Source organism: Cynocephalus volans, chromosome 3 (assembly GCF_027409185.1).
Source record: "Cynocephalus volans isolate mCynVol1 chromosome 3, mCynVol1.pri, whole genome shotgun sequence".
NCBI lineage: Eukaryota > Metazoa > Chordata > Mammalia > Dermoptera > Cynocephalidae > Cynocephalus > Cynocephalus volans.
In genome coordinates this window covers 178,644,844-178,671,409 of record NC_084462.1, presented here as the reverse complement: position 1 = coordinate 178,671,409, position 26,566 = coordinate 178,644,844, and the positions used below count along the sequence as shown (strand labels likewise).

The 26,566-nt window shown below is 41.8% G+C and overlaps 1 protein-coding gene across 2 annotated transcripts; it reads right to left on the bottom strand.

Moving 5' to 3' along the window:
- Nucleotides 1-43: 43 nt before the first annotated feature.
- CCNK (cyclin K) lies at nucleotides 44-26,161 on the bottom strand. 2 transcript variants are annotated; one of them, XM_063089765.1, is made up of 11 exons: nucleotides 26,077-26,161; nucleotides 17,068-17,316; nucleotides 16,509-16,590; nucleotides 14,420-14,551; nucleotides 10,062-10,167; nucleotides 9,512-9,569; nucleotides 8,533-8,702; nucleotides 7,922-8,205; nucleotides 7,078-7,111; nucleotides 4,111-4,182; nucleotides 44-1,414 (listed from the first exon to the last, which is right to left on the bottom strand). In XM_063089765.1, the coding sequence occupies exons 2-11, from the start codon at nucleotides 17,262-17,264 to the stop codon at nucleotides 789-791; spliced, it is 1,761 nt and encodes a 586-aa protein (XP_062945835.1). In that variant the 5' UTR covers nucleotides 17,265-17,316; nucleotides 26,077-26,161; the 3' UTR covers nucleotides 44-788. The 2 variants fall into 2 exon arrangements, with proteins under 2 accessions (XP_062945835.1, XP_062945834.1); XM_063089764.1 differs by having other exon boundaries at nucleotides 26,013-26,131.
- Nucleotides 26,162-26,566: the final 405 nt, after the last annotated feature.

Here is a 26,566-nt window from a genome sequence, read left to right as displayed (position 1 = left end):
TTCGACCTTGAGCCCCACCTTCCACCCATAACAAACAAAGGGGGCAGTTTCAGATCCGATTTTATTTGGATAACTGACTGAAGGAGTTATCAGGTGTAGGAGTCTCATTTGTAACCAAGATGGAATTCACAGTATGTTGTTACATTCACACTTAAAAAATATATCTCTATGTACAGGAATTTGCAAATAGATGTAAACATACATTACTTTCCAAGTACGATTCTCCCCTTCTCCCTGGAGGAAAAAGAAAAAAGCCATCCAACGAGGCAATCCCTTCAAAATAATTTTAATACAAAGGATGCAGATATCTATAAATCAAACAGTGGTTCATTTGACCTACTGGGTGTCATGGGAAAGAACATCACTGAATGAGAATGATGACAACAGCTTGACTTCAGATGGAACTGGACTATTTAAAATTGAATTTCCAGGAAAAATAGGCACTGTTTTCTAGAAGGAAATTCACTCCTTACTGAAGCTATTTATTGAGCCAATATGGCTGGTTAACATTTTCACTAGTATAAAGTAACCCAGTGCAGGACTCTCAGACTACATTGGTTGAAACCAAGCATACAGTCAGGCTGCGATTGGTGCTGCCGAGGCTACGCTGAAAGCCAGCTGTCCCCATCTTCTGGATGTGAGGACCACCCCAATTTCATCCCAGGGGTCACGTCCATTCTTCCCATACTGCAACTGTCTAGCATTATACAAGGTACCCTGCTGCTTACCCACTTAAACTACTCAAGTTGATTAGAAAAACTCTTGTTAAAAAGAAAAAAGGCTTCGCGTTATCTCATCCAGGCTGCCCGCCCTAGCCCCCCAACTGGAGGCATGCCGGGTGGGGGAATGGGTGGGGGCACAGGTGGCTGTCCTCCAGGGGGGACAGCAGGAGGAGGGTAGCTAGCTGGCGGCAGGCCCAAGCCTGGAGGAGGGTGAGGAGGAACTGCATGGGTAGGGGGCAGGCGAGGGGGTGGGGGTGGGAAGTTGGGGTTGTAGGTGGGTGGAGGTGGTGGGTAGCCAGGAGTAGGGGGCGGAATGGTAGGTGGGGGGAAGGAGGCTGGGGGAGGGGGTACAGGCGGTGGGGGTGGGTTGGGGGGGTAGACGTGGGGGTGGTAGGGAAGGTGAGTGGGTGGGCCATAGGCAGGGGGCAGGGCGCCGTAGGAAGGGCCCTCAGTCTTCATCATGGACTGCAGGCTCTGGTAGCCCTCTCCCGACATGTAGGAGCTGGTGGTGGACATCCCAGTTATGTAGCTTGAAGGGGGTGGTGGTGGGGGCCGATGGGGCAGCGGTGGTGGCTGGTGAACAGGGGCCGGGTGGGCTGGAGGAGGAATCTGGACTTTGGGGAGGTCACTGGCATCCACTGGGCCTGGAGGCTCAGCCTCACCTAAGGCAGCGGCGAGGGGAGGCTTCCGGTCTGCAGAAGAGAGATAAATCAGTGCCCAGCTCGAGATGGCTCTGGCTGTGAATTCAGCACTGCTCAGTGCATCCCACCCCATCAGGGCCACTGGCGAGCTGCTGCCGCGCCCTGAGGGCCATCTTTTCAGAGGAGCAGGGAGCAGCTGCCACCTTGGCCAAGTTCCATGTCCTGAGGCCATCGGGTATCTCCCCCCTCTCCCAGCCCGACTAGCAACCACAGGCAGTCTCAGCAGCACAGGGAGCCCCCTTCTGCCCAGGCCCCCAGAGACTGAGCCCAGGAGCCAGGGCCACATTGCATTCCTGTCTGCAGCACTGGCATTTAGCAGAAAGCCTGAGAATTGGTCAAATGAATGAGGTGGAATTCATTTAAAAACACTGTACAAGCCTCTGACAGTCCCAATGTACCCATGAAAGTAGCAATTCTGGTTCTATTATATTGAAGAGAAGCAAGAGTCAACACCACTGTGTACACCCAGATGGCAGTTTCCTCAGAAGATGTGTGGGCCTGCAAATGTAGCAGGGGTAGGTGGCACTGGGGCTGAGCATTCCCGAGACTCTCCTGTGCTCAGATACCGGCCCAGGCCCTTCCCATGGTGCTCCACAGCCCACTGGCCCTCATATGCCCTCTTCTAATGCCTCCTTTAACACGTTTTGGGCCTCTGATCCCTTAGTCATGGTCAGATCCCTGGAAAATGACATTGGAACACCACAGGTAGCCAAATACTTAGAATGTGTGTCCTTTCCCATGGCAGCCTGGAAGTAGACAAATCACAGGAGGAAAATTTCTGGTTCCAGAGAACACCAAATAGGAGAAGCCAAGGCCATGAAGAGGGTTTCCGATTCCCCAAGCACTGGCCCCTGTGTGTTCTCTTGGGTCAGGCAAGGCGCAGATAGTCTCCTAACCGTGCAGATGGGGACACTGGGTGCACAGCCCGTTTGTTCTCGCCAAAGTGAGGGCGAACAGAGTTTCAGGTCAGCAACAGGTATGTCACTGGGGCTGGTGTGTGCCAGTCAGCAGCCCTACCCCACCAAGTTAAAAGGTCAATATGCCTATAGAGAATCTGCTCAGGCTCCACGTCAGGTGCCCTTTAATTCCAGACGCCAACTAAAGAGACACATGCAAAAATGTGCCAACCCCCTTAATGCCTCCTGTGTCACTCCATGGCCACCTGGGTCCACCCACACGCTATTCCACCTTAAAGAAACTAACTCTTGTGACACTCAACTGCATGGCCTCTTCAAGTCACCAGTGCATCCACCCTGTCCTTTGTGACTAAGCTGGAACAGAAAGTGGTCTCTCCTTAGCACCCCACTCTCTCTGCATACTCACTCCTGACACCTGCCTGCCAAGGAACTGCCCCCCTCCCCCGAAAGGTCACTGCTGACCTAACGTCTCTTCCCTGTCATCTTGGGCCTCACAGGAACTTTGGTTCTCTCTCCTTTTTTCACTCCCTAACGCCACAGACTCCTGCTCCTCCTCCAATCCTTCTGCATTGAGACTACCAAACGGTTCCTGGGACCTTGTGTGAGAGAGTCCTCATGCTCCCAGCCTCCACTCTCCCTCCAACCATGGCCTTCCTAGTAGCCTGGCTGGTTCCTGGTCCTATTCAATTCCCAAGCCCACCTTCCCCAGCCATCCACAGTGGGAGTTCCCTGGGCCATGGGACTCCTATGGGGGCCAGAGACAGACTTCCAAGGCAGGTAGCCTCCACAGTGGCTGCTCTGTTGGGGTCCTCAAGTAGGGCAGCAGCACCCAGCACCCCATGCCTCCCCAGGTGCACTACTTCTCTCTTCAGAGGGGGCACAGCTCCCAGGACCTGGGGAACTGCACTGGCCAAGGAGATACTCCACAAGTACTAAAACATTTTAAGCAAAGTTCACAGTCAGGGACTGTGGGATTTGGCCCAAAGTGGAAAATGATGCCTCTGTTCTCAAAGTGCATAAACTACCATGACTGAATCGAAACAGGAAGAAACTTCCTCAGCGGCACATTTGCATTTACGGGCCACAGTGTTAGCCACATGCACCGACCAGCAGTCAGTGCAGCAGAGAGAGCTGATGCTGACAGAGCTTCAGAAGTTTCTGGAATACCTACCACCCTGCAGAAAACACACACGCCTCCTCTCCTGCCTTCTCTAGTTTAATGCTTCATCTTCCAAAACAGTGCCACAAGCAAAGGATGATACATCCATTACAACTTTCCTCCTCCATTTCTAGCGATGATGTCAGAGGCTTCCCAGTTCACTGTGTACCTGTTGAGAACTTTTTAGTCTTTATCCTCCATGTGACTCTGTGAACAACTGCATATCCTTCAAAATGTACTAAGACATCCTGCCACCAGGAAGGTATGAGAGACCGGAGTCTAACATCTACAGCAATCCTGCCCAGATCTGGATGAATGTTCATCAGCTGGCAGGGTTTTCTTTTCCTAAAATTGATTCTAAATTCATTTATACTATATGTAGATCTGCTTTTCTGGATGTAAGAGGTCCGAAAACATTCAGATGTACTTACAACTTACAACATCCTCAAAATATCTAGTTTTTACAAACAACTTTGGAAAGATCTTGGCTCACTGCTGTCTTTTAAAATTAGCCCTATGGCATCCCTTCTGAGCTTCCCCCAGTCCCTCCACATCCATCTTTCAGACAGGTGACAAGGATGGCTGGCCACGCTGCTCCAGCAGACACTTACCTGGTGGTGGGTGGGCCGGAGGCAATGGTGGGTGAGTGGTCTCAATTTTGGGGAGTTTAGGTGGTGGTGGTTCTAAAAAGAAAAGGTGGATTAAAAAACCTCTCACACCTCTCTTCATGTGAATAAACATCATGAAGAAAAAAGAAAAATGTACTGTCAGAGATTTCTTTGGGAGAAAAAGAACAGATATGACAAAGGCTTTAAGGGGAACTTGAGGAAGGCATCAGCTAAACCATCCTATTATGATAACACAACAGATACTCCTCCCCCCACCCCAAACCTGCTAGCTTCCCACAGGCAGCCCATTTGCCACATGACCCAAGTTTCCTTGCGGGCCGCCTAAGACAATAGCATGACAGCTGTGCAGTGACGTCTCATTTGCCAAGCACTCTCTCTGGAGTCCTTGCTAGTATGGAGAACACAGAGAAAGACCCTGAGTAGCAATGTCCTGTCACGGAGCCCGCTGGGTACTCACAAGAGAAATCTCCACTTTTTTATTCTTATTTAGACTATCTGAAGTTCATTCTGTCACAAATACTGATTTTCAGTTGGCAGCAAGTCAGAAGCAGCGCATTAACTGGTGTCAGGAGAGATCTGGAGGCAGGTGTGCTGCTCACAAAAGCGCAGCAGCCAGGACCACTGGGGGTGGAGTAAATGGTCCACCCTTGGAGTCAGGCAGCTGCAAGCAGCCAGCATCCACAATGACAACGCTAGGTCATCAAACAGGCTACATTAAGTCATCTCTTCTGCTTAAGAAGGCGGAAAGCATGCGCACATGATCGAACAAGAACTCCATTTTCTGACTGTTTTTCATACTGTGGCTCTTCTTGAAACTTACTTTATTCTGGCTTGGACAACACTCTGATCTGAATCTCCTCTGGCATCGCTAACCACTTTGTCTTGGTTTCCTCTGTTTCAAACACAGGCTGAGTTCAAAGCCCAGGGACCTCTTCTTTCTTCACCCTCTTCCTCAGAGAACAATCCTCTCTCTCTAAGTGGATGAACATAAATCTACATTTCTAGCATCTGTCTCTCCTCCAAAACCATGGCCCTAACTTCCATGTTCCATCTCTAGATAGACCCAGCAGCTGGCACCTCACACTCAGACTCTCCCTGCCTCATACCTGGAATTACTCTCGCCTCGCCCACCCACCTTCTTGTCCTCCTCCCATAGACAGTCAAGCTCGAGTTGTCTAGCTCAGTGCTGTCTAGCTCAACAGCAATATGTATAAGGAGAGCCACATATGCACACCTTTAATACAATACGTATACTTTAATACATTTAATTGAATACATATAATGAGAGCCACATATGCACAATTTTAAACTTTCTAATAGCCACATTAAAAAGTAAAAACAGTTGAAACTAATTTTATTAGCATTTTATTTAACCTGATTTTTCAAAAATTTTATTTAAATGTGTAATCAATATAAAACTTTATTAATGAAATTTCTTTACATTCTCTTTTCTTATGAGCTCTTGGAAATCTAGTGTGTATTTTACGCTGACGGTGCGTGGCAATTTGAGTCAGCCACATTTCGAGTGCTCCAAAACCCTCTGTGGCTAGCGGCACGCACTGCAAAGCAGGGTTGAGACCCCAAGTGACACCGCATCTTGACCCTCCCTTTCTGGCCCTGTGGCCACCACTCTGCCTGCCCTCACCAGGTCTCACTTGGGTGCTTGCAAGCCTTTCCCCGTTCTCAACTATTTGTCCTATTTATGCTGCCAGGGAACTCGTTCTCAAATGAACTCCAACTTTGCTACTTCCCAGCTAAAAAATCTTCAATGGCTCCCACTTCCTATGCAAAATCCATATTCCTCCAGGTGGACTCTATGATCTAGTCCTAACCCACATTTTCAATCCTATCAAAAGCTACTCCCTTATAGCTCTTCACATTCCTGCAAGACTCCTCTCCGATCTCTCCCAAATTCTCAATTCCTTTGCTCACCCACATCCTTCCATCTCAATGCTCCACCCCCTCAGCTCCAGTTGCTCAAAGGCAAGTCTTCCTCCAAGCTCACCAGGCAGCTCATTTCCTGCCTCTCTCAAAGACCCACATGTCAGCTCATTTCGACTGCCTGCTCCACATGGCATGGAGCATAGCCTGCTTGTGTCTCATGCTTAATGGCTGTCAGTTTGGAGCTAAAAAAAAAAAAATCACCTAAACTGAACTCATCATTCCCCCAAAAATGTTGGGAAAAATGTAGCTTTAGCGTACCTTGAAGATCTCACAACAGTTTAACGAATAACTCACAAGAACTAAGAACTAAGCAACAAAGAAACAAATGAGTAAATGTGATCAGTGCCTTCAAAGAGTTCAGTAGGATGGGGTGAATTGACACAACATTTCTAATTTTTTGTTCTGTAATCTTTCAGATTCTGCTCACTCTGTTTATTTCCAATATAGAAACAAATTATCCAACTTAATTTGGGCTGTACAAATGGGAAAAAAAAAAAACAGTATTTACAAGAGGTGAGGCCTGGCCTGCATAAGCAGCAGGGCAAGGTCATTCAGCGGTTCTTTGGGCAACACACTGTCCGGCACTTCCTGTCCTTCCACCCCACCACGCTGATGCTCTAGGTTCAGTGTGGGGACCCCACCACCTGGACTCTCACTACCATGATGTGCTCAAATAATCTCCAAAAATAAACTCTGCTGCAACAGTCCTCCTACTTTCATAATTATATTTTTATATGTTACTGTGTACATTTTTATTGCCAATAATGTTTTTTGTATTGATACCTTTTCTCAGCATACAAGCTAAAAAATATGCGGTCAGGTGATAAACAGAGAGGACTGTGCACTTTCTCTGGCAGACAGGGGAAAAAGTTTTGATGGACTCTAAAATTTTAAGGCTAATCTACATCAGGAAGGAAACAATGTTAATAAAGAATTTAAATGAATTTAACGTTTTATATAGAAATGCATAAAACTAAACACCAAAACATTAGAACAGGAAATTACCTGCTGCTTTGCTCTCTTCTTTGGGAGAAACAACCTGTTACAAAAGAAAATACACAAATGTTAACTGAGATCTTGATTGTGGTGAGGAAAAAAGTGGATTATCCAGGCACTCACAGAATTACAGTGACAGCACATATTCTCAGACAAAAATGATCTCTGGCCTGAACACCTACCAGATCGTCATTTCTGCTCCCTTCCTCTTTCTCCTTTCTAAATCAGACAGAATGAGGAAACTTCCTAAAAACTAAAACTAGGTTTCCTGAAAACTAGGTTTCGGGCCCTCTACTGTGCTTTCCTACACTTGATCCTCGGGTTTGCTGATCTGCGTTTAGCCACATGGCTTCCTTTGGGGACTGTGTAACAACAAATGGCTTCCTCTACGGGGAACATAGCTTTGTGCTCCTACTACTAGAAACTTTTACAAGTACCTGGTGCCATTTATATAACTGAGCACTCATGAAGAGAATGGAAGAGACAACTACTCTAGCAGTCAGTGTACAGGGGTCTGGGCCACGTGGGGTCCAGCAGCCACCATGACAACGCTAGCACGTACAAACCACGCAGCTGTAAAACAACAGGTTTCAGAGCTCTCTCAGAGATGACATAGGCAGTGGGGGCTGGAGCAGGAGGAAGACAGAGCCCTCCTGGTTCTCAGAGGCAGCTTCTCCTCTGAGTACATTCGTTTTCAGGCTCCCCACCAACGTGCAGTCAGACTATGAGTTAGGGCAAGTGACCCCTGCTTCTGGTGTTCAGTGCAACCCCTTAGAAATGGGAACAGCACTGAGGTGTGGGGCTGCCACCTGGAAAGCCCACTATGCTCAAGGCTCTGCCATGGCCCACTCACCACGGCTCGTTTGACCTGGCGGGGAGGACTCGGCTGTGGAGATGGTTTCTTGGATTGCTGTGCTTGCTGCTGCTGCTGCTGCTGCTGCTGCTGCTGGGCTGACTGCTGTGAGTCCTTCTGTTGGGGCTGGGATGGTTCAGAGCCTTGAGACGGTTGTGACTGTTGTACTTGTGGCACTTGCGGTGTAGGCTGAAGAGACGGGGGCTGCTGCAGCTGATGAGGGGTGTGATGAGGCATCTGTTGTTTTCCTTGTGAGTAAAGATCCAGGATTTGGTGGCAGATGTCTAAATGATAGCCAAAGATTACATTTACCACAAACTGACATTTTAAATAAAATTTTACCTAGAAAATTAACTGGCTATGATTCCCCATAATGAAAAATGAGCAAGGATCACATTTGCAACTCACTTCATACTTGTGTATTTTTAGTTCACCAAAACTATGTGCTTGGACAAAGTGAAAATTATATTAGAGAATTTAATTAAAGATGCTTCTGAAAAATTGCTTACATATGCCCATTTCGGAAAATCCACTCTTGGGACCCAGAGTTCACATGGAAGAATAATTGAAACATGCAACAAACTTTCAAGAAAGCTTAGGATGCCCAGTACCTTCTAAAACATCAACAGGGACGTCTTGAACAAATTGCTCCCACCATCTCCTATACATGGGTTTGGAGGTCCACTCCTGTATTTCAAATTTGCACAAACGTCCTGCGAGATACATCACTGCTACTGCTATGATCTCTGGTTCCCACTGCAGTGACAAGGTGGTGCAGAGACTAATTCGACAAGAAAAAAAGATTACTCAAACTGTATGATCTAACATTTACAATTAAATGGAGACGAGATGCCATATCTAAATGTTAATTTGCCTATTCTCCCCTAAACATAAAGTATTATAAATAAAAAAGCAAGTCTTTAGTATTCTAAAGGTACCAAAATATTTTAACCATAGTTACTAAATTGTCTGCTCCCTAAAGTATCAGAAGAATTCTAGCACATTCCAAAATAGCTATGTCATAAAGTGCAAATGAAAATGGTTTATATTTTTTCAACTGCTGAAAATCTTAGCCACTGAACTATTTCTTCAAATGAAATCTTACGGGTAGGTCAAACGTTACGTAAATCAAACAGAAGAGAAGCTTCTCTGACTGCAATGGGGTGGGGCTGCCAGCAGCTCCACTCACAGGCATTCCTTTCCCCACCGCTGCACCTCATTAGATCCCTGGGCTCTAAGGAGAACATCAAGGCTCTAAGACCATTACAAGAAAGCATATTTTGCAGAACCAAATGGGCTCTCAGTATTCAGTTGTGACAATTCTCCAGTGTATTGTTTTGGACTTATGCTTTAACCTGGTGATAAGATTTCAGCATCTCACACATCATGACATGGCAGGGCAGAAAGAAACCCTTGTGCTGAGAAGCAGATGACCTGGACTTCAGCCCCAGCTCTGCCATTAACTGCCTGTTCAAGCTGGGGCAAGTCAGTTTTCCTCTGATACAAAATAAGGGGTTTGGATTAAATGACCCATGAAGTCTCTACCTATTTTAAAACACTATAATTAAATCAACATTTGAACATGTGTACCTGTCATTTACAAAGGTCCATGCCATTTGAACCAACTTTTGAATTTTGTTTTTATCACCTAGAAATGGGGAGAAAAGGTAAATTAATAGTAATAGGAGGGAAAAAAAATTCACAAGAAGCAACAAGTATTTATTTAAAACCTACTGTGTGCTCGGCACCATTCCAATACACAGCAAAGAGCTTTCACCTGGGAAACGAGGACAAACGACATGGGTCTACGTCCTACCTCTGTTCTTTTTCCATATGACCTACGCTGAACCAACATTTATAGGCAACCTGGTCGAAGGCTAATTTTATTATTCTATTTAAAAAAATTCTGACTCATTTTCCTGCCTCAGATCACTTGGCAACTGGATGACAGAACCTGTTTATGCATAAAAAGAAACAGCATTAATGGCTATGATACTGAATTGTCTAAGAAAGCTATGTTCTGGTACTTCACACACCAAACTTTCTGTTTTCCTGTTTTGAGAAGCCTAATCTGAGTATCATCAAATACTCAGACTTGATTTCAGAATGAAAAAGTTCTTTTAAAACTTTTTTTTCTTACCTTTGAGTTGTTTTGCATATTTGAGTAGAAATTGGTATGGATGTTCCACCTGTAAATCAAATTTTATGGTCTGTAGTAAGATTCTCTCCAGAACCATTACTTCTTCCTAAAAACAAAATAACAAATATTGGGATAGTAATTACAATCACAGTTCTCAAACAAAATTAAAAATGTGAGCTTTCCTATCTATTAATTTTCTTTTCAAGCTATACTTATGCAACTGTTTTTCGTTCCTTTTCTCCTCTCTCTCACTCAGCCTTTTAACATGCTCAGAGACAAGGATAAGTTCTATAAAGAAATCAAAGTAGGAAGATGAAACATTCAGATGGTTAATTAAAAAAATGCTGAAAACAAAATAAATATCCTTATTAGAAATATCATTACTTCCAATACATACATGAAAGGTCCCTTTACAAAACAGACTTTACTATACAGATAATTTACTGAATTGCAGTTTGTTTCAAAACTTCCATTAAAAATATAATCCCTGAGGAATTTTCATTGAAAACTTTAAGCAAGAGATTATGATAGCTCGCTTCACATAAACTCAGACAGTAAGTTGTATCAGCAGTGTGTATGTGTGTGTGTGTGTGTGTGTGTGTGTGTGTATGCACATAAAATATTTTGAAAAGTATGCGAGAAAATGGAATTAAAAGATATGAAGAATACAAATCCTCCCACGGTCTTTTTGAAGTGCCCTACACACACACACACACACACACACACACACACACACACGGACTTTTTGAAGTGCCCTGTACACACACACACACACACCACAGTGTATATGTATGAATGAGGGCACATGATGTTTGTGTTTAAATCGTCCCAATGTCATTTACTGAAAAGTTAATCATTTCCTCTTTCATTTAAAATGCTACCTAAATCATATCCTAAACTATGCGTGTATGTATGCACTCATAAACACACACACGAAATCTTTTCTGTTCACAGATCTGTTTGTCTACTTCTGTACCAGGATCAAAGGGATTTGGAAAGGATATTTTCATTACATTACAACTCTTCTTTTTCAAAAAGTTTCTTGTTTTTATATATCTCCTCTTTTATTACACTCTTAACTAGTAAATGTCCCTAAACGGGTACTTCTCAAATTCAACCATGGTAGAGCCTGACTGTACCTAGCACTTAAAGACAGTGTAAAACACAATTAAGACACTATGTGGGAAGAACAATTAGAGAGGATTATGTCATTTGTTTGGCATCAGAGAAGAAAGGACTTTATAGAGGATTGAAAACCTCACCATCGACAGTGGCATAGGCCTATTAACTGCGGGAAGAGCAGGCAGGTAGGTAAGCTGCTTTCATTTTAAAATACAGCATTACTCCATAGAACACATAGAGGATTCTATAATGAATTATTATTCCAAATGGCATGGCAAGACTAAGGTTTTCTACCCTAGTTTCCCAAGCGTTTGCACGAAAGCTTTTCAAAATCTCAGAAGAAACTTTCACATGGTATTAAAAATCTTTTTTTTTAAAAAAAACCTGTTATTGTCACCACCTGTTTCCCAGAAGCTTCATTTCCTCTAAATCTAGAAACAATCTTTTTCTAAGTGTGCCAATCAGCTTCCAGTCTAGAGCCTATATAGTATTACAAGATAGCCCAAGGCCTGCCCACCCTTTGTGTTTCAAATATTCAACTAATAGGGTAATTATAGGTCTTTGAGCCAACATCATTCCTCAGGGAAGTTTTCCCTCAGCCCCACACTTGTCTGGAGAACTTGTCTGGGTCCCTGTTTGGGAATGCTCTCATAGCACCTTTAAATGATCTTTTATAGTGCTCGCTTCGGCAGCACATATACTAAATGATCTTTTATAGCATTTACCACAGCTCACAATCAGATAGTTATTTATATGATAATTTGGTTAAAATCTATCCTGTCACTCAACTCTAAAATCCATGAGAGCAAAGACTATGTCTGGCCTGCCAAGCCAGTCTAATGTCTAGCACAGTGGCTGAAACAAATATTTACTGAATACATGGGATATTATTATTATGAGGGAAAACTACACAGTTAAAGCAAAGGTAATTAAGGCAAAAAAAGTTCCACGCGATTCACAATCTTATTTTTTCTCAATACTTGTACTGCCTTCCCCCAAATAACTGCCCTCTTCTCTGCCAAGGAAAACATCTTCCACAACGTCATTACTGCTCCCAGATCTAAGGTGTTTTCCTTTGGCTCCTACTCCCCAAATCATGTCTGGGGAGACTTCACATGAAAGAGGGAAAGCTGGCAGGTTATAGAACCCCCTTGCCCACTCAGGTCTCATTAGTATGGCCAGTCCCCTTTTCCTATTTTCTGGGGCACTGGAGCTGTGAAACTTCTACTTCACTGTGCCTGGACTGGGTCTTGGTTTCCTGATTTGCGGATACAGTGGGTAAAGGCTGAAAGTATAGGGGGACTTCTGCAAGGCACCTAGGACAGCACACACCAGCTGCCACGCATCCTCATCTGGTAGTGGCTCCAGATCAGTATGCCTTATCCTTAACCACATGCTCATCAGCCACTGTGACCAAGACATGACTGAAGCAAAATATGTCCTCATGACTGGACTAATCACATCAGAAACCTAGTGCCTCACAGTAAAAATCAAATACCCTGGGCATCAAAAATATTATCTGATGACTATTGTTTTATAAAGCTGCATTTCTGATTAGTGTTAATATGAATTCCTCATAGGTTCAAACTTTTGTAAGTAGGTTAATAGATTCATAATGAAGTTCAAGGGACAGAATAAACCACATTGACACTATTTACAAAGTATTAGTAAGTACAGAAGTATTTCGGGCCCCTGGAAACTCCTCAAAGCAATGAGGAAAATGTTTATACATTTTACACACACACACACACACACACACACACACACACACACACACACACACTCTCTCTCTCTCTCTCTCTCTCTCTCTCTCTCTCTCTCTGCTTGGCAGAGAGAAGGGCGAGACAATACAAGCTAGTTAGGAAAAACAAGACCAAGAATGCTGCTGAACTTCACTGCCTTTGAGCTTTCCTCCATAACATTAGTTTGTCATTTATTCAACAAGTATCTGTTGAATGTCTACTCTGTCCTGCCACTGTACTAGGCACTAGACAAAACAGACACAGTCTCTGCTCTCATGGAACTTATGGTTGAGAAGGGGAGAGTTATTTGTGTGATTATTTGATGAAAATCTATCTAATGGAAACTTAAATGCATAGTACTAATTGAAATAAACCAATTTGAAAAGACTATACACTATGTGATTCCAACCCTATGACATTCTGGAAAAGGCAAAACAGAGACAGTAGAAAGCGGTGTTTGCCAGGGGTTGGGAGAGAGGGAGGGAGGGAAAACAGGCAAGAGCACAGAGTATTTTTCAGGTGGAAAAAATATACTAATGATGGATACATGTTATTATATATTTGTCCAAACCCACAGGATGTACAAAACCAAGGATAAACCTTAATGTAAACTATGCACTCTGGGTGACAATGATGTGTCAATGTAAGTTCATGAACTGTAACAAATGTACCACCCTGGAGGGGGATGCTGACAGTGGGGGTGGCTGCACATGTGTGAGGGCAGGGGGTACATGGGAAATCTCTGTACCTTCCTCTTAATTTTGCTGTGAACATAAAACTACTCTAAAAAATAAAGTCTTTTTAAAAAATCTAATTACGAGCTGGGATAAATGTTATGAAGGATAATTAACAAGTGCTGTAAGTGTGACAATAGGGAGACCTTGACAAGAACGGGGGTGGAGGAAAACTGCCATTGGTCCCTGAAAGTGGTATTCTCAGAACATAAAACAGCAAGTGTACAATAATTTTAGCACTATTTGCTGACGTTGAAGGGGTTGTGGGGAAGGAAAAGGATGGATGGTATGACCAGCATTAATCTCTGGGTAACTGCAAATGCTGCAAATGCTGATACCTTACAACATTCTAGGGAGCAGAAGACACACAGCAGATGTAGGCACATGTACATGTACATATAGCATGTGTACTTCTGTCTGACCCAGAAGCTAGCTGGAAATGTGGCCCTGCCATCACTGTTGAACGTACACAGTGGAGTGCTAATGGCATTGAGAGGATTTCTGCTCTTATCTGTGAAATGTGCTATTGTCTCTAAAGTGCTCCAAAAACTGCTGGGCATATTAGGAAGTGCTACATAAGTACAGCCTGTATGATCTTCTCTCCTCTTACAAAAGCAAGGAGAACCTTCTACATAAAGCCATCTTAGGAACTCAGAGGACCGGCAGATACAAGGGCCACAGCCATTGTCAACACAAGAAACCGTACCATAGTGCTACCATGAGGAATCAAGATTTGAAGGCAGCAAGTGATGGCTCTTACCTTTGGGTCATCTCCAAACTGGCCAAATTGTACATCATTTAATAAACTACGAGCTGTTTTGATGATATCTTTACATTTTTTTGGTGTTTCTTCTACTTTCCCAGCCAGAAAGAGGCAACAAGCTCCTGTCACCTAAAAGGGAGACAAAAACTCTTATTTTTGGTATTAAAGATCACACAAATGGGCTGGCTGATTAGCTCAGTTGGTTAGAGCATGGTGCCGGTAACACCAAATTCAAGATTTGATGCTTGTACTGGCCAGCAGCCAAAACCAAAACCAAAAAACAAAAAAAACCTCACACAGAAACAGGTGCAAGGATGTTTGGCCTTCACAGTAAACCGGTCCCTCTCATTCTCCTACCTTCCTCTTTATTCATAAATATTGATACTCTAAAAGCCCTCCCCAAAATTTTACACACATACCCTTGCCCTTCAATTTTGCCTAATAAATTACTTAAAATTTAATTTTCTTAAGAAAATGCCATGTAAACAAGGAAAATATCCCAAAGTTAAAAAGTCACAGAAATGAATTTTCTTTTTATATTTCAGTCTGAAAGTTAGTAACTCTGAACAATGAGTTGAGAGTTTGCTATGGAAAAAGAAAGAGCACAGCTGACTGTATGTCCTATGGAATCCATCTCTACACCACTGCCCACACTTTCTTTCCTCTCTGCTAAGGTTTGAATGTTTGTGTGCTCCCAAAATTCATATGTTGAAACCTGATCTCCACTGTGGTGGTACTAAGAGGTGGGGCCTTTGGGAGGTGATCCCCTCACAAATAAGATTACTGCCCTTATAAAAGAGGCCTGAGGAGCGTGCTCCTCTCTTCTGTCATGTGAGGATAGAGCAAGAAGGCTTCCTCTATGAGAAACAGGCCCTTACCAGGCACTGAATCTGCTGGCACCTTGATCTTGAACTTCCCAGCCTCCAGAACTGTGAGAAATAAGTTTCTGTTGTTTATACAATTACCTGGTCTAAGGAATTTCTTACAGCAGCTCGAATGAACCCAGACACTGTCCCTCCATTTGCCTTAACCCTAGTTTAGTCCCTGTTATTAATGGGGTCTGCACTGCTCTATCTTCAACTTCTCTTTGCCACTCTAATCCCTCCTACACGCCACTCTCCTCACATAATCCTGATCATATGACTGTCAGACACTCTGGCAGAGGTACAAATTCTGATTCTGTCATGATCATCTTTTTAAAGAACTTCACAAACTAGTGAGGAAGACATGCATACAAACCTAAGTAAAATCTTAGCATTTAATCACTTCATTGTTTACCTACCAAAATTGAGTTTCCCTACTCTGACATTCAAGGTTAACCATGGTCTGACCCATTCTATCTTTCCATCCAGGGTCGTACCATTCCCTTATTGTCAAACGGTGCTCCTGGTGGGGCTGGCAACGTGTGGTGTGCTTCCCTGCCTCTGCTTCTGCTGGACTACTGCCCCAGCCCATCTCAGCATGCCTATGCCCTATGTACGTGCAAGCATACTGCTGGCATCTCCTCCCTAGCACTTTCCCTGACTGCTCCAAGATGTCATTAATCTCCCCCTTAAAGGACTCAGCTCTCCATTTGTACCTCTCCTATGGCCTCACTTTCCATCATGAGTTCAGTTCTGTATATGTCACACCACCTATCCTGAACTAAAAGCTATTGGAGGCAGGTTCCCTGTTTGGATCTTCCATAGAGAATAAGACATAGTGCAGGTTCAAGGAGTCGCTGAAAAATGAGTGATATGGCATAGATATTGGCTTCCATTTGGTTCCATTTGGCTTTCTTGATCTTTGTTGGTTCTCAATTATAAGTCCAAATTTATCATGGGGAAAGGTAAAAAGGAAGTAAACTTTTACATAGAGTGCAATATGACTATGGTATATATTTGCCTAAATAAAAACAGATTTGAACATGGTAATTAAGAAATTAAGAAAAAACAAAGTTCCAACTTGATTGTGTTTATATATAGTATGTAGCAAATAGAAATACTTTCTGGAAAATATGATAAAAAGAGAAACTACAATCAATCCACCAAACTGTATGGAAATAATAAAATGTAATAGAGAGTTACAATAAAAGCCAAATACTTACATATCTTGGGAACTGCTTGAAGGAATGAAACATATAGAAGCGATGAAAATAAATTATTCCAGTTGCCAGGGTATCATAGTGTCTGTTGTTCTGGTTAAGGACTTTAGCCAATAACATTTATAGGTTATGTTCTTAGTTAAATGCAGAAAAATAATAAAGAGAAACAAAACAGTAGTAAAGTAAGCAGTATCAGTGGCAAAGAAGGCAGATGAGACCATCTTACAGTGTCAGAATTCTGGTACAAGAATTAGCAAGTTGAAGTTTTATGCTTTTAACAAGGCTCGGCTTTACCATTCTTTAGAAACACTTCAACTGTCATCTCAATTTATTTTCCTCCTGGCTGGCAACTTGCTCAATGGCTAAGTCTACACACTTAAATAATAAACCAGAAACAGAAAAACCCCTGAAGAACCAGGCAAATCAGAAACATTTAAACAACAAAGATATTTAAGAACTGTTCTGGCACACAGAAATTCTGTATATTTTGTCTATAATGTTTAATTTAATTCTTGCTGGTGGTGGGACAGCCTATTACAGATTCCAAGGAGAGTTAGGATACAGTCCCAAACGTGTGCCCACATCAAAGATGAACCTAGCCCCCTCTCGGCGGTACCGGGCCTCAGTAGCTGGATCAAGTCCTTCAAGTTGTGAGGGTGTATGAGCCAAGTCTTTTTTATCCCAGTACCAACATGGTTTTGTGTGGTCCAGATTTGCTGAAGTTACTGAAGGGCTTGAATTTTCTTTATTCTCCTTCATTTATTGAAGTAGACTTGTTCTTTCCAAATGGTTCTCTGAAAATGTTTGAGTCCTACAAGAAAGAGAAAAAAAAAGCAAATTTGGAAAGGGATACCCCACACTATAAGCCATCCTAAATAATAAACAATCTACAATCACAGATTGTACCTGATTTGGGATCAAATTTTCCCATAGAAACTATGCTACTGACTGCCAGTTAGAAGCCCAGGCTAATCCCCAAAGCCAATTTAACACATATTGTAAGTGACCCCAGTACAAATAAACCTCAAATTTCATGGTAGTTTAAAAGAAGAGCATTTCCACTCCCTCTTTTGACCGTAAAGGGGGCTGCCTGGTTAGCTCCCTTGGTTAGAGTATGGTGCTGATAACACCAAGGTCAAGGGTTCAGATCCCCTTATCAGTCAGCTGCCTAAAACAAAAAAATGGTATTGAGTCTAAAGGGTTAAATCTAGGCAAAATTTTGGAAGAAACTGAGTTCATCTCACTTCCCTTCTTCATCAGAACACAGTTCTCTAATGCTGGTCTAGATTTCATTCTTCGGTAAAGCCTGGGCCTGTCTTAATCCCCTATAAAGATTTATGATCCAAAATTATCCGTCACTTCCATCTAGCACCAAATCAAATGTTCCCTTTTTTAGTTTACTCGATTTCACTTACTTAGGCACTTTCACTTAGAAAAGCCATGGGGTTAGATTAATTCACATCTGCACAAGCCACTGAGCTGAACAATATAAATCAGGTATGGGTGCAGTGATCTGGGGGAATAGGTGGAAGGAGGTGGTCCATAAAGGAAGGAGCCCCTTTAAATTGTTCTTCCTTTCTCATCCTCTTCCTTTTCTTTCATTCAGAATAAAGAGATTCTCTAAACACTCCATGTTGAGAGAAGAAAAGAAAACAAGGATCTCATCCACAGGCTATTGTAATTTGTAAGTCATTCAAAAACTGGATCAGAGACAGTAAAAATGTTCAGTAGGGTAGCAAAAGGGTTCCAAAGGAGGTGGCTGGAGCCAGGTTAGTCTGGTTAGCAAGAAAATAGCAGTTGTGTAGTCAGGCTCTGGGCCAGGGCCCCTGTCAGTTCATCTGGAAGCCTAACATTTTCTGCGTACCTGCCTCATTTCTGGTGGGAAAGGTGAAATGGTAGGGCCAAGTAATTCTCCTGCTCCTTGCACCTGGTAGCTCTAATAAGAATCTGAACTTTAATCCAACAGGAAGAATTAAGTACCCAGAGAAAAGCAATCTGCTTAAACTAATAATTTACATTTTTGTGTGTAACTGATTAAATTAGGTAATGTTGGGGGATAGGGGTGGGGAAGGAGAGACTAGTTAACTAAAGCCTCAGAAAATATGACGAGTTCATAATTAGATATCATACTGAGATACCTATATTTCTCACCTACAGGATTGGCAAAAATCCTAAAGTTTGACAATTTACTCTGTTGGCAAGGCCAGGAAGAAGGAGGTGATTTCATATACTGCTAGTGGGAGTACAAAATGGTACAACCGTCACAGAGGGGAAATTGGCAATATCTAAAAAATTACACATGCATTTTTCTCTGACCCAGCAATCTCACTACTAGGAATCTACTCTGAAAATACTGCCAAATATGAAAGAACATATACTCAAGATTATTAATGGCAGTGTTATTTATAACGGCAAAAACTGAAAACAACCTAAATGTCCATTAACAGGGTATTGGTTGAGTAAAATATGGTACATGAACCCAACTGGTGCCAATCATCCTGAAAGACACAATCTCAAATGCCATAATCCCGAATGATCAAAACCACTAAAGTCTAAAATCCCGAAAATCACAATCCTGAAAGATTAAAATACCGAATGTTGAAATATGAAATATGAATACATTCTGAGGAAAGCCATGCCCTAAAAGAAAAAAAGCAGCTATTCATCATTAGCAAAACCTGTAACGTTAAATTTTAATTGAAAATATCAAAATAAGTCATGGTTAAAAATATATACATATATATCCCAGTTCTGTCTATTTCAGGCATCTAGAAACAATGACACCTCTATAATAAGGGATACACCTAGTGTCCAAATCTTAGTTTTTCCACACCATTACCCTCTAAAAGGAAGCAGGCTTCTTTCCTGTCTGGGGTAGGGGCCTGCGTGGGAGGTACTCAGACTAACTGAAGCTTATCAAAAGATATAGCAGCCAGCATCATGGGCGCCCACTGGACAAAGACAGGGTAATTTGAATATTAAAAAGAAAAATGACTGTAATTGATTGTAAAATAGTGAACAATTCATGAGTCCATACTGTATGTATGTATGTACGTATGTATGTATGTATGTGTGTGTATGTGTACATATACATATGACAATAAATCTACTTTGCTAGCACTGGTAATAACTACTGTGAAAAAAGTACCTTTACCTTAACAAAATGATCAACCCTGGTATCGCTAATAGGGTGAAAACCTGCTATTATGTGTCTTCTGATATGATATGATATAAAATAGATATCACCTACCTATGTAGTATTCTTGCCCCCCAAAAGCTTAACCTAAATCCAGCCAACCTTTTAGACCTAATTTCCAGTTTATAGTAGACACTGGAGGTAGAAAAACAAGTTAAAGAGCACAACAATGAAACTACTATTCACATCCAGAAGGTGGGAAACTCTATAAGACAATTGACCTGCTCTTTTCAAAAAAGTCAATATCATGAGAAGAGAGGAAAAAAAAAAAAAAAAAAAAAAAGGGAGAACTGTCCTAGATTTAAAAAGGCTAAAAAGGCATAATAACCAAATGCAATGTGTGAACACTGATTAGATTCTGTTTAAAAAAAAAAAAAAAAGGCTGTAAAAAATCTTGAACAATTAGGGAAATTTTCAATAAGACTGTATATTAGAGGATATTAGGGAATTACTGGTAATTTTCTAAGGGGTAACAATGACATTGTGATTATATAGGAGAACAACTTTACTCTTATGAGATGCAGGCTGAAGTATTTTGAATGAAGTGTCAGGATGTCGGCAACTTACTTTCAAATGGTGTAGCTAAAATATAAGCACACAGCAAATGTAGCAAAATGTTAACATGTGTCCAGTCTAGGCCACAAGTAAACAAGGAGTCATTGTACTATTCTTTCACATAATAAAAAGTTGGGAAAGAAATCATAGGAGACCAGGAGGACTCCTTATATCCTTATGTGCTGTAGATTAAAATCTCTCACTAGCCAAGGAATATTTGCTTATATGTGGTAGTGATTTTATAAATTAAAATATCTTTAACTGAATTATAGTATACAAAAAGAAAAATGCACTAATTATAAGTATATGGTTGATTAATTTTCACAGAGTGAACACACCTGTGTAATACCAGTCAGTTGAGAAACAGAATCCCAGAAGCTCTCCTTATTCCTCTCCTAGTCACTACCCCCCAAAGATAACCACTATTCTTGCCCTGTATCTCCAGCAATTAGTTTTGTCTGTTCTTGAAGGACTATGCAATGAGAAAGCATCACTGTTTTACATTTGATTCCTTTTGCTCAATACTATGTTTGTGGGATTTATCCCCGCTGTTGTGTAAAGCAGTATTTGATCACTTTCATTACTGCACAGCAGTGGTTTTCAATTGGGGGCAATTTTGGGGGGCTGAACATCCTACAGTGTTGCTGAACATCCTACAATGCACAGAACAATCCCCCACAACAAGGAATTTTCTGGTCCAGCATGTCAATAGTGCTGAAGTTGAAAAAGTCTGCTGTGCAGTATTTTCTTCTATGAATAAAACAATTTATCTATTTTACTGTAGATAGACATTTGAGATGTTTCTGGTTTTTGATTATTAGTAAGTGAAAAAATTCATGTGCTTTCTTGCAGAACAGAAGGCAACTGGCCAGATGGTTCAGGGAATCAATATCTTAGCACTTTGTTCAAGGAACACTAGTTAGGAATTACTACTTTAAGATACATTAACCTAACAGTTTTCCATGTCCTTATTCATTCAAATATTTGCTGAGCATTTACTATGAGCCAGGCCTTTATGACACAGCAGAAAACAAGACAGAAAAGGCCTCTGGCCACCAGAAACTTTCATTCTAGTGGGAGAGACAAAGAGAAAGAAATATGTTAATACGAGTATTTGTCAGAAAATAAGTGCCATAAAAAAATAATAAAGCATGGTAAGGGGAGAGAGAGTAATGAGGTAGGGGCTGTTTCAGATATGCAGAAAGAAGACTAGTTAGGAGACTAAAGCAGCAGTTCAAGTAATGCCTAACATGTGCTTGTCCCCACACAATGGCAGTAGGAACAAGATGGGGTGTCATAATTGGCTGTAAGGCAAAGAAAAGAAAAAGATGATTTTAAGTTTAACTGACAGGGAAGGGTGAAACTAAAAAGAAAAAGGAGGACAAGAGCTTGTCTTGATGGGAGAAGGGAAAAGAAGAATTTGGTTCTATAAATAAGTAGGTTTGAAGAACTTGTAAGATGTGTGGAAATATCTATCAGATAAACAGGCCTGTTGAAATCTGGAAAGAACATACTTGGTATTCATTTATACAGAGGTGACAACTATAAACTCATGGTGAGGGATTGAGGGGTAGTGAGTGAAAAAAGAAGGGGTCTGGAGACAGACTGATGAACTTGTAGAAGTGGAAAGAATCACCAAAGGAGAGAAAGGGAAGGAATGGTTAAAGAGGTAGAAAAATTTACATCCTCAATTGCGTAAGAATCCCAGACATATCAGCTTTAAACCAGAGGTAGTAGCCAACAGTGACAAATGCTAAAGAAAAATTAAGAAGGAGAAGAAACTTCAGAAAGGTTACTCTAATTGGTGATTAGTTATTTACAAGAGACATTACAAATTAATTGTGGTAATGGTTGCACAACTCTGAATATACTAAAAATTACTGACTTGTACACTTCAAATCAGTGATTTGTACAGTATATGAATTATATCTCAATAAAGCAGATATACAAACATAGGTAAATAAAACAACTTTTTTACAAGTGCAGTGGGACAGAAGGAAAACTACACGGGTGTTAAGAAATAAACAGGCCATGAAATAAGTTATTCTTTTGAGGCATCTGTTCAAAGAAAGTGACAGAGTGGAAGAGCTGAGGGTAGGTTTTTGTTGTTGTTTTGTTTCTTATTTTTTTCCAGCGTAAAGGAGAATGAAGAACGTCCACAGCCAGAAAGAAAGCAATCACCAGGAGAGTCTGAACAAGCCATTGAGAGCAGATTAATTGGCCAAGGGATAATAAAAAACATAGTAAAAAAGTTAATCTTAGAAAGGAAGCTCTTTCTCTGAGAAGGAAAGGAATAGTTTGAGGAAGATATTTAAAAAACCTTTTAAGGCGAGGAAGTATCTCATAAAAGAGCATCTCAGAGTACCTCCATTTTCTCTGGGAAGTACAGTGCCAAGACATCTACTGATAAGAAAGGGGCGGAGGGGGGGGAAAGGGTTAGGAATAAGAATTGAAAAGAACTGCAGTCCACGAGTGGATAAATCATAAATATATTCAAGTCTGTTTCACCTTGCTGTCATTAGCTAATCTAGCGTAGGTCCCTTTTGACTCTGGGGCAGAATGAACACTACATGAAACGTAATGAAAATAAATGTACTTAAATAGAACAGAAACAGTCCTCTAAATCATTCACCCCCCTGAAAAAGTTCTTGCCTCATTTCTATAACCCTGTTCCCTATTACTCTCGAATTATTTTTTCAGAAGACTCTAAAGTCGTATAATTTCTCATTACCAGCTCATAATTACTGTGAAAATGACTGACAGATTTATGAGCTCCACAAAATGAAACTCTCCATAAACAATCAGCATGTCCAGGCATTTAAGCAAAACCCTTTAGGAATGTGCTTTGGATATATTATCATTTTACATAAGGAAGATTACATGCATGTTCAACATTTAGAATTATGGAAACAATAGTAATGGTCACTACTAAATTCTCCCACCCAGTACAGAAATTTTCTGGTAATAACAGTAATACTTGGTCATTTAATACCTTCATTCGGCCACTTTCATTAATGGGACCTTATTAGCTTACAAAGCAGCCTATTACATTGCTGGGTATCAACAGCTCGTATTTATCTTATATTGATTTTTATCTGTTCAGTTTATCCCCTAGATCTGCTATATTTATGGCAAAAATAATGAATAAATAAAATCTTTTAACAACTCTGTAACTCCAACTCCCACCTAGCTCCCTAAGTCTTGAAAATACATTTCCCTATCTACTGACTGTCTTTCAAATAAATTTGAAGACATATATGAAGGCAATTTTTACGTTTTCTTCTCTTCTCTTGGGTAATCAAACCTGACCATTTTCTCAACGTGGTGTTTAGTATGTCAAGGTCTCCCTTAAATAGTAGCAATCAAAATGGAAAAAATACTCTGTATAGGATTTGCATAGTACACGGAGGGAGGGAGGTTACTAATATTCAGTAACATGTCCATTGTGTGTCCATTGAGTTGCAGCATGTCTGAAAGCTATGTTTTCTTATCCTCACAATTTATCACTGAGAAAATGGAGCCAAAGAGGCATGAAACAACTTGCCTAATTTACACAGCTAGCAGGTGGCAGAACCACAACTTGTCCTGCTTCAGACTAAGATACTGACTTTCCTCAAATGTAGACACTACTTTGCTTCAATATATGGAACATTACATCCTAGAGCCATTTTTGTCAAGCCAGGTCTTCCTCATCTCAAACATGTATGATTGAGTTTTTGTAAATTTAATCACCCCTAGTTAAATTTATATCTTGTCAGTTTTGGCCTATTATTTCACCACTCTTTAAGAACTCTGAACCCTGAGTGTCATCTAACATGCTGGCTAATTATCACTACTTGGTTTGAGTGTATTTATTAACTTGAAAAGCATGCTTCTTACATATTAAAAGTTGGTAATAAAAAAGTGCTAGTTAGAGTTACAGCAATATCAGAGCCCTGCAGCATATCTCTAAAGACCTCTGTCCAGGCTGACATCAACCCATTAATAAACACTTTGGGTTTGGTAATTTGAATGGATATAAATCCATCTAACTATACCTTATCCAATGTACTTTTACTTCTTGTGTCTACTTGGATAGAGTGATTATGTTCAGTGTCAGGAAACCTGTTGGACTTATGTCTAGCAATCCCTCATCAGTTTAGTAAACTTGTAATATAAGGATATATGATTTATGTCATCTGGCTTTTTCTTATTAAAGCTCTGATGTTTGAGGAAATCAGCTCTCCTTTCCCAAGTACTCTGTTTGGAGAGCAAAAAGTATTCTTTTTGCTCTCCCAAAAGGATTCTAAAACAGGTTATTAATAAATCCTAGCATCCAAGAGCCGTCTAATTACTCTCGGTGATAACTGAGACATTTACCAGACTCTAGTCTTCCACCACTAATTGCACTTTTCGGATTCCTCAAAAGCTATGAAAAATGATCTTACAATCTTATCTGCTTAAAACTCCTGAAATAAACTAGTTCATTTTATAGGCCAAAACTATTTTTCTTTATGACATAATTTTTCTTTATGACATTCAATTTTAGAAATGGCATTTAAAATTTAAGAACCTCATTAACAATTGGAATGTTTATTGCTTGTTCATGCAAACTACATTTTCAAAGTAACAAATGTTAACACGATTTATGCAAAAATAAACTCATATGGTTGAATAATGCATCGCAATATAATCAAAATGAGACAAAAGGGGAAAAAAAACCCCAAAAGTTAGACACCAATGGTAGTCACTCAGAAAAAAATAATAGTGGGTAATTATTACATTTATAGTCAAGATTTATTTAACAGGTAAGCATTCTAAGAACACTAACAATTTTAATCAAAATGTCTATCAGTACTACTCCTACTACTACCATCATCCATCCATTCTTTCATTCAGCAACCTAGAGAGCTTACTAAACGTCAAGACAGTGTTCTGGGTGTAAGCTCTGCACTTACATTCTAGCAACATCATTCACACAAACCTTTAATGGGAGCCCACAACTGCAAGGCCGTGTGCCAGAAATCTGCAAAATGCGATTTAGATCGAGATACACAAACATCAAGTCTGCCCTGAAAACATAAAACATCTTTAATAAATTGCTCTTAGAAGTAATTCCTAATCTCAAATGACTTAGCGAAACCTCCGTTTAACTGGCAATTCAAATTCAGGTAGCGTTACCGAGCATCCTTGGTAGTTAAGATAGTTTGGATCACCCCTAGACTTAACGCCTCAACCTTCTAAAGAACATTTACACTAGTAATAAACCAAACGAACCACCCAAGAGAGTATCGTAAGGACGACCTCTCAGCAAGAACGAGTGTAATCGCGGAAGTGCCCTTTCCTCATTCCTTGTCCCCCGCATGTTACATGATGGCTCTTCACACTCAAAGGCGGAGTACCTCATGTATGGAAACAATCTCCAAAGTCTCAGGCCTACCCAAGGTTGGGACTGACACACCGTGAAATAACTAGGGAGATATGGGTAGACTCAGGCTGTGCGGCTGAGAGAGCGTGTGTGTGTGTGTAAGACCCCTGTTCCCTTTCCCCACATACCAGAAATTCTCCAAATCCTATCCGCTCCCCACTTCGAGGGCCGCTACCATTTCCAGGGTCCGCCCGTTCCCCCTGTCCCAATTCTGCGCTTCAGACCCTCTCCCGAAGCCCATCCCGGAGTCCCGCGTCGCTCGCTAACTTCAATGTGCACCAGGGATTAGCGGAGGGAAGCGGAATCCGGGAAGAGAGACTCGCCAGCGGATGGCGGCAGTAGGCCATACCCTATTCCGACCTCCAGGTACGCGGAAGGTGGGCGGCGCTGCCAGCAATCGGTTGGTCACTCACCCCTCGCCGCAGGCAAGCCCCTCAGCTACGTCTCTCCTTGCTGACTGCAGCCATCTTGGATGTGGAATGTCGGGGAACTACGTCACCACGCTGCGTCTGGCGACAAAAAACAAGCGACCGGAGGGGCGGTAAGAGTGGGTGCTTGTCTACCAATCAGAAGAGAGTAGAGCTCCCAGGAAGGGAACGAGCGCCTATCTCCTCCCCTCCTGTCCCGCTGGTCAATGGCTGCTGCTTGCAGGAGGAGGAGCCGGCCAGAGGGCCCAGGCCAACGGTTTCGTCTCCCCGGGCGAAAGGGAATTCGGAAGCAACCGAACCTGCTAACGGAACTTGGGTGCGGAGGCGGGGCCTAGGTCTCCCGCCGTCCAATCACAGCCCGGGCGTGGGCGAAGTTCAGCCAATTGCGGCCTCGGGGCTGGCGGCGGCTGAGCCGGCCGCTCTCGCCTCCGGGGGCCGCACGCCCAATGGCTGGGAGGACCCCGAGAGGGACGGT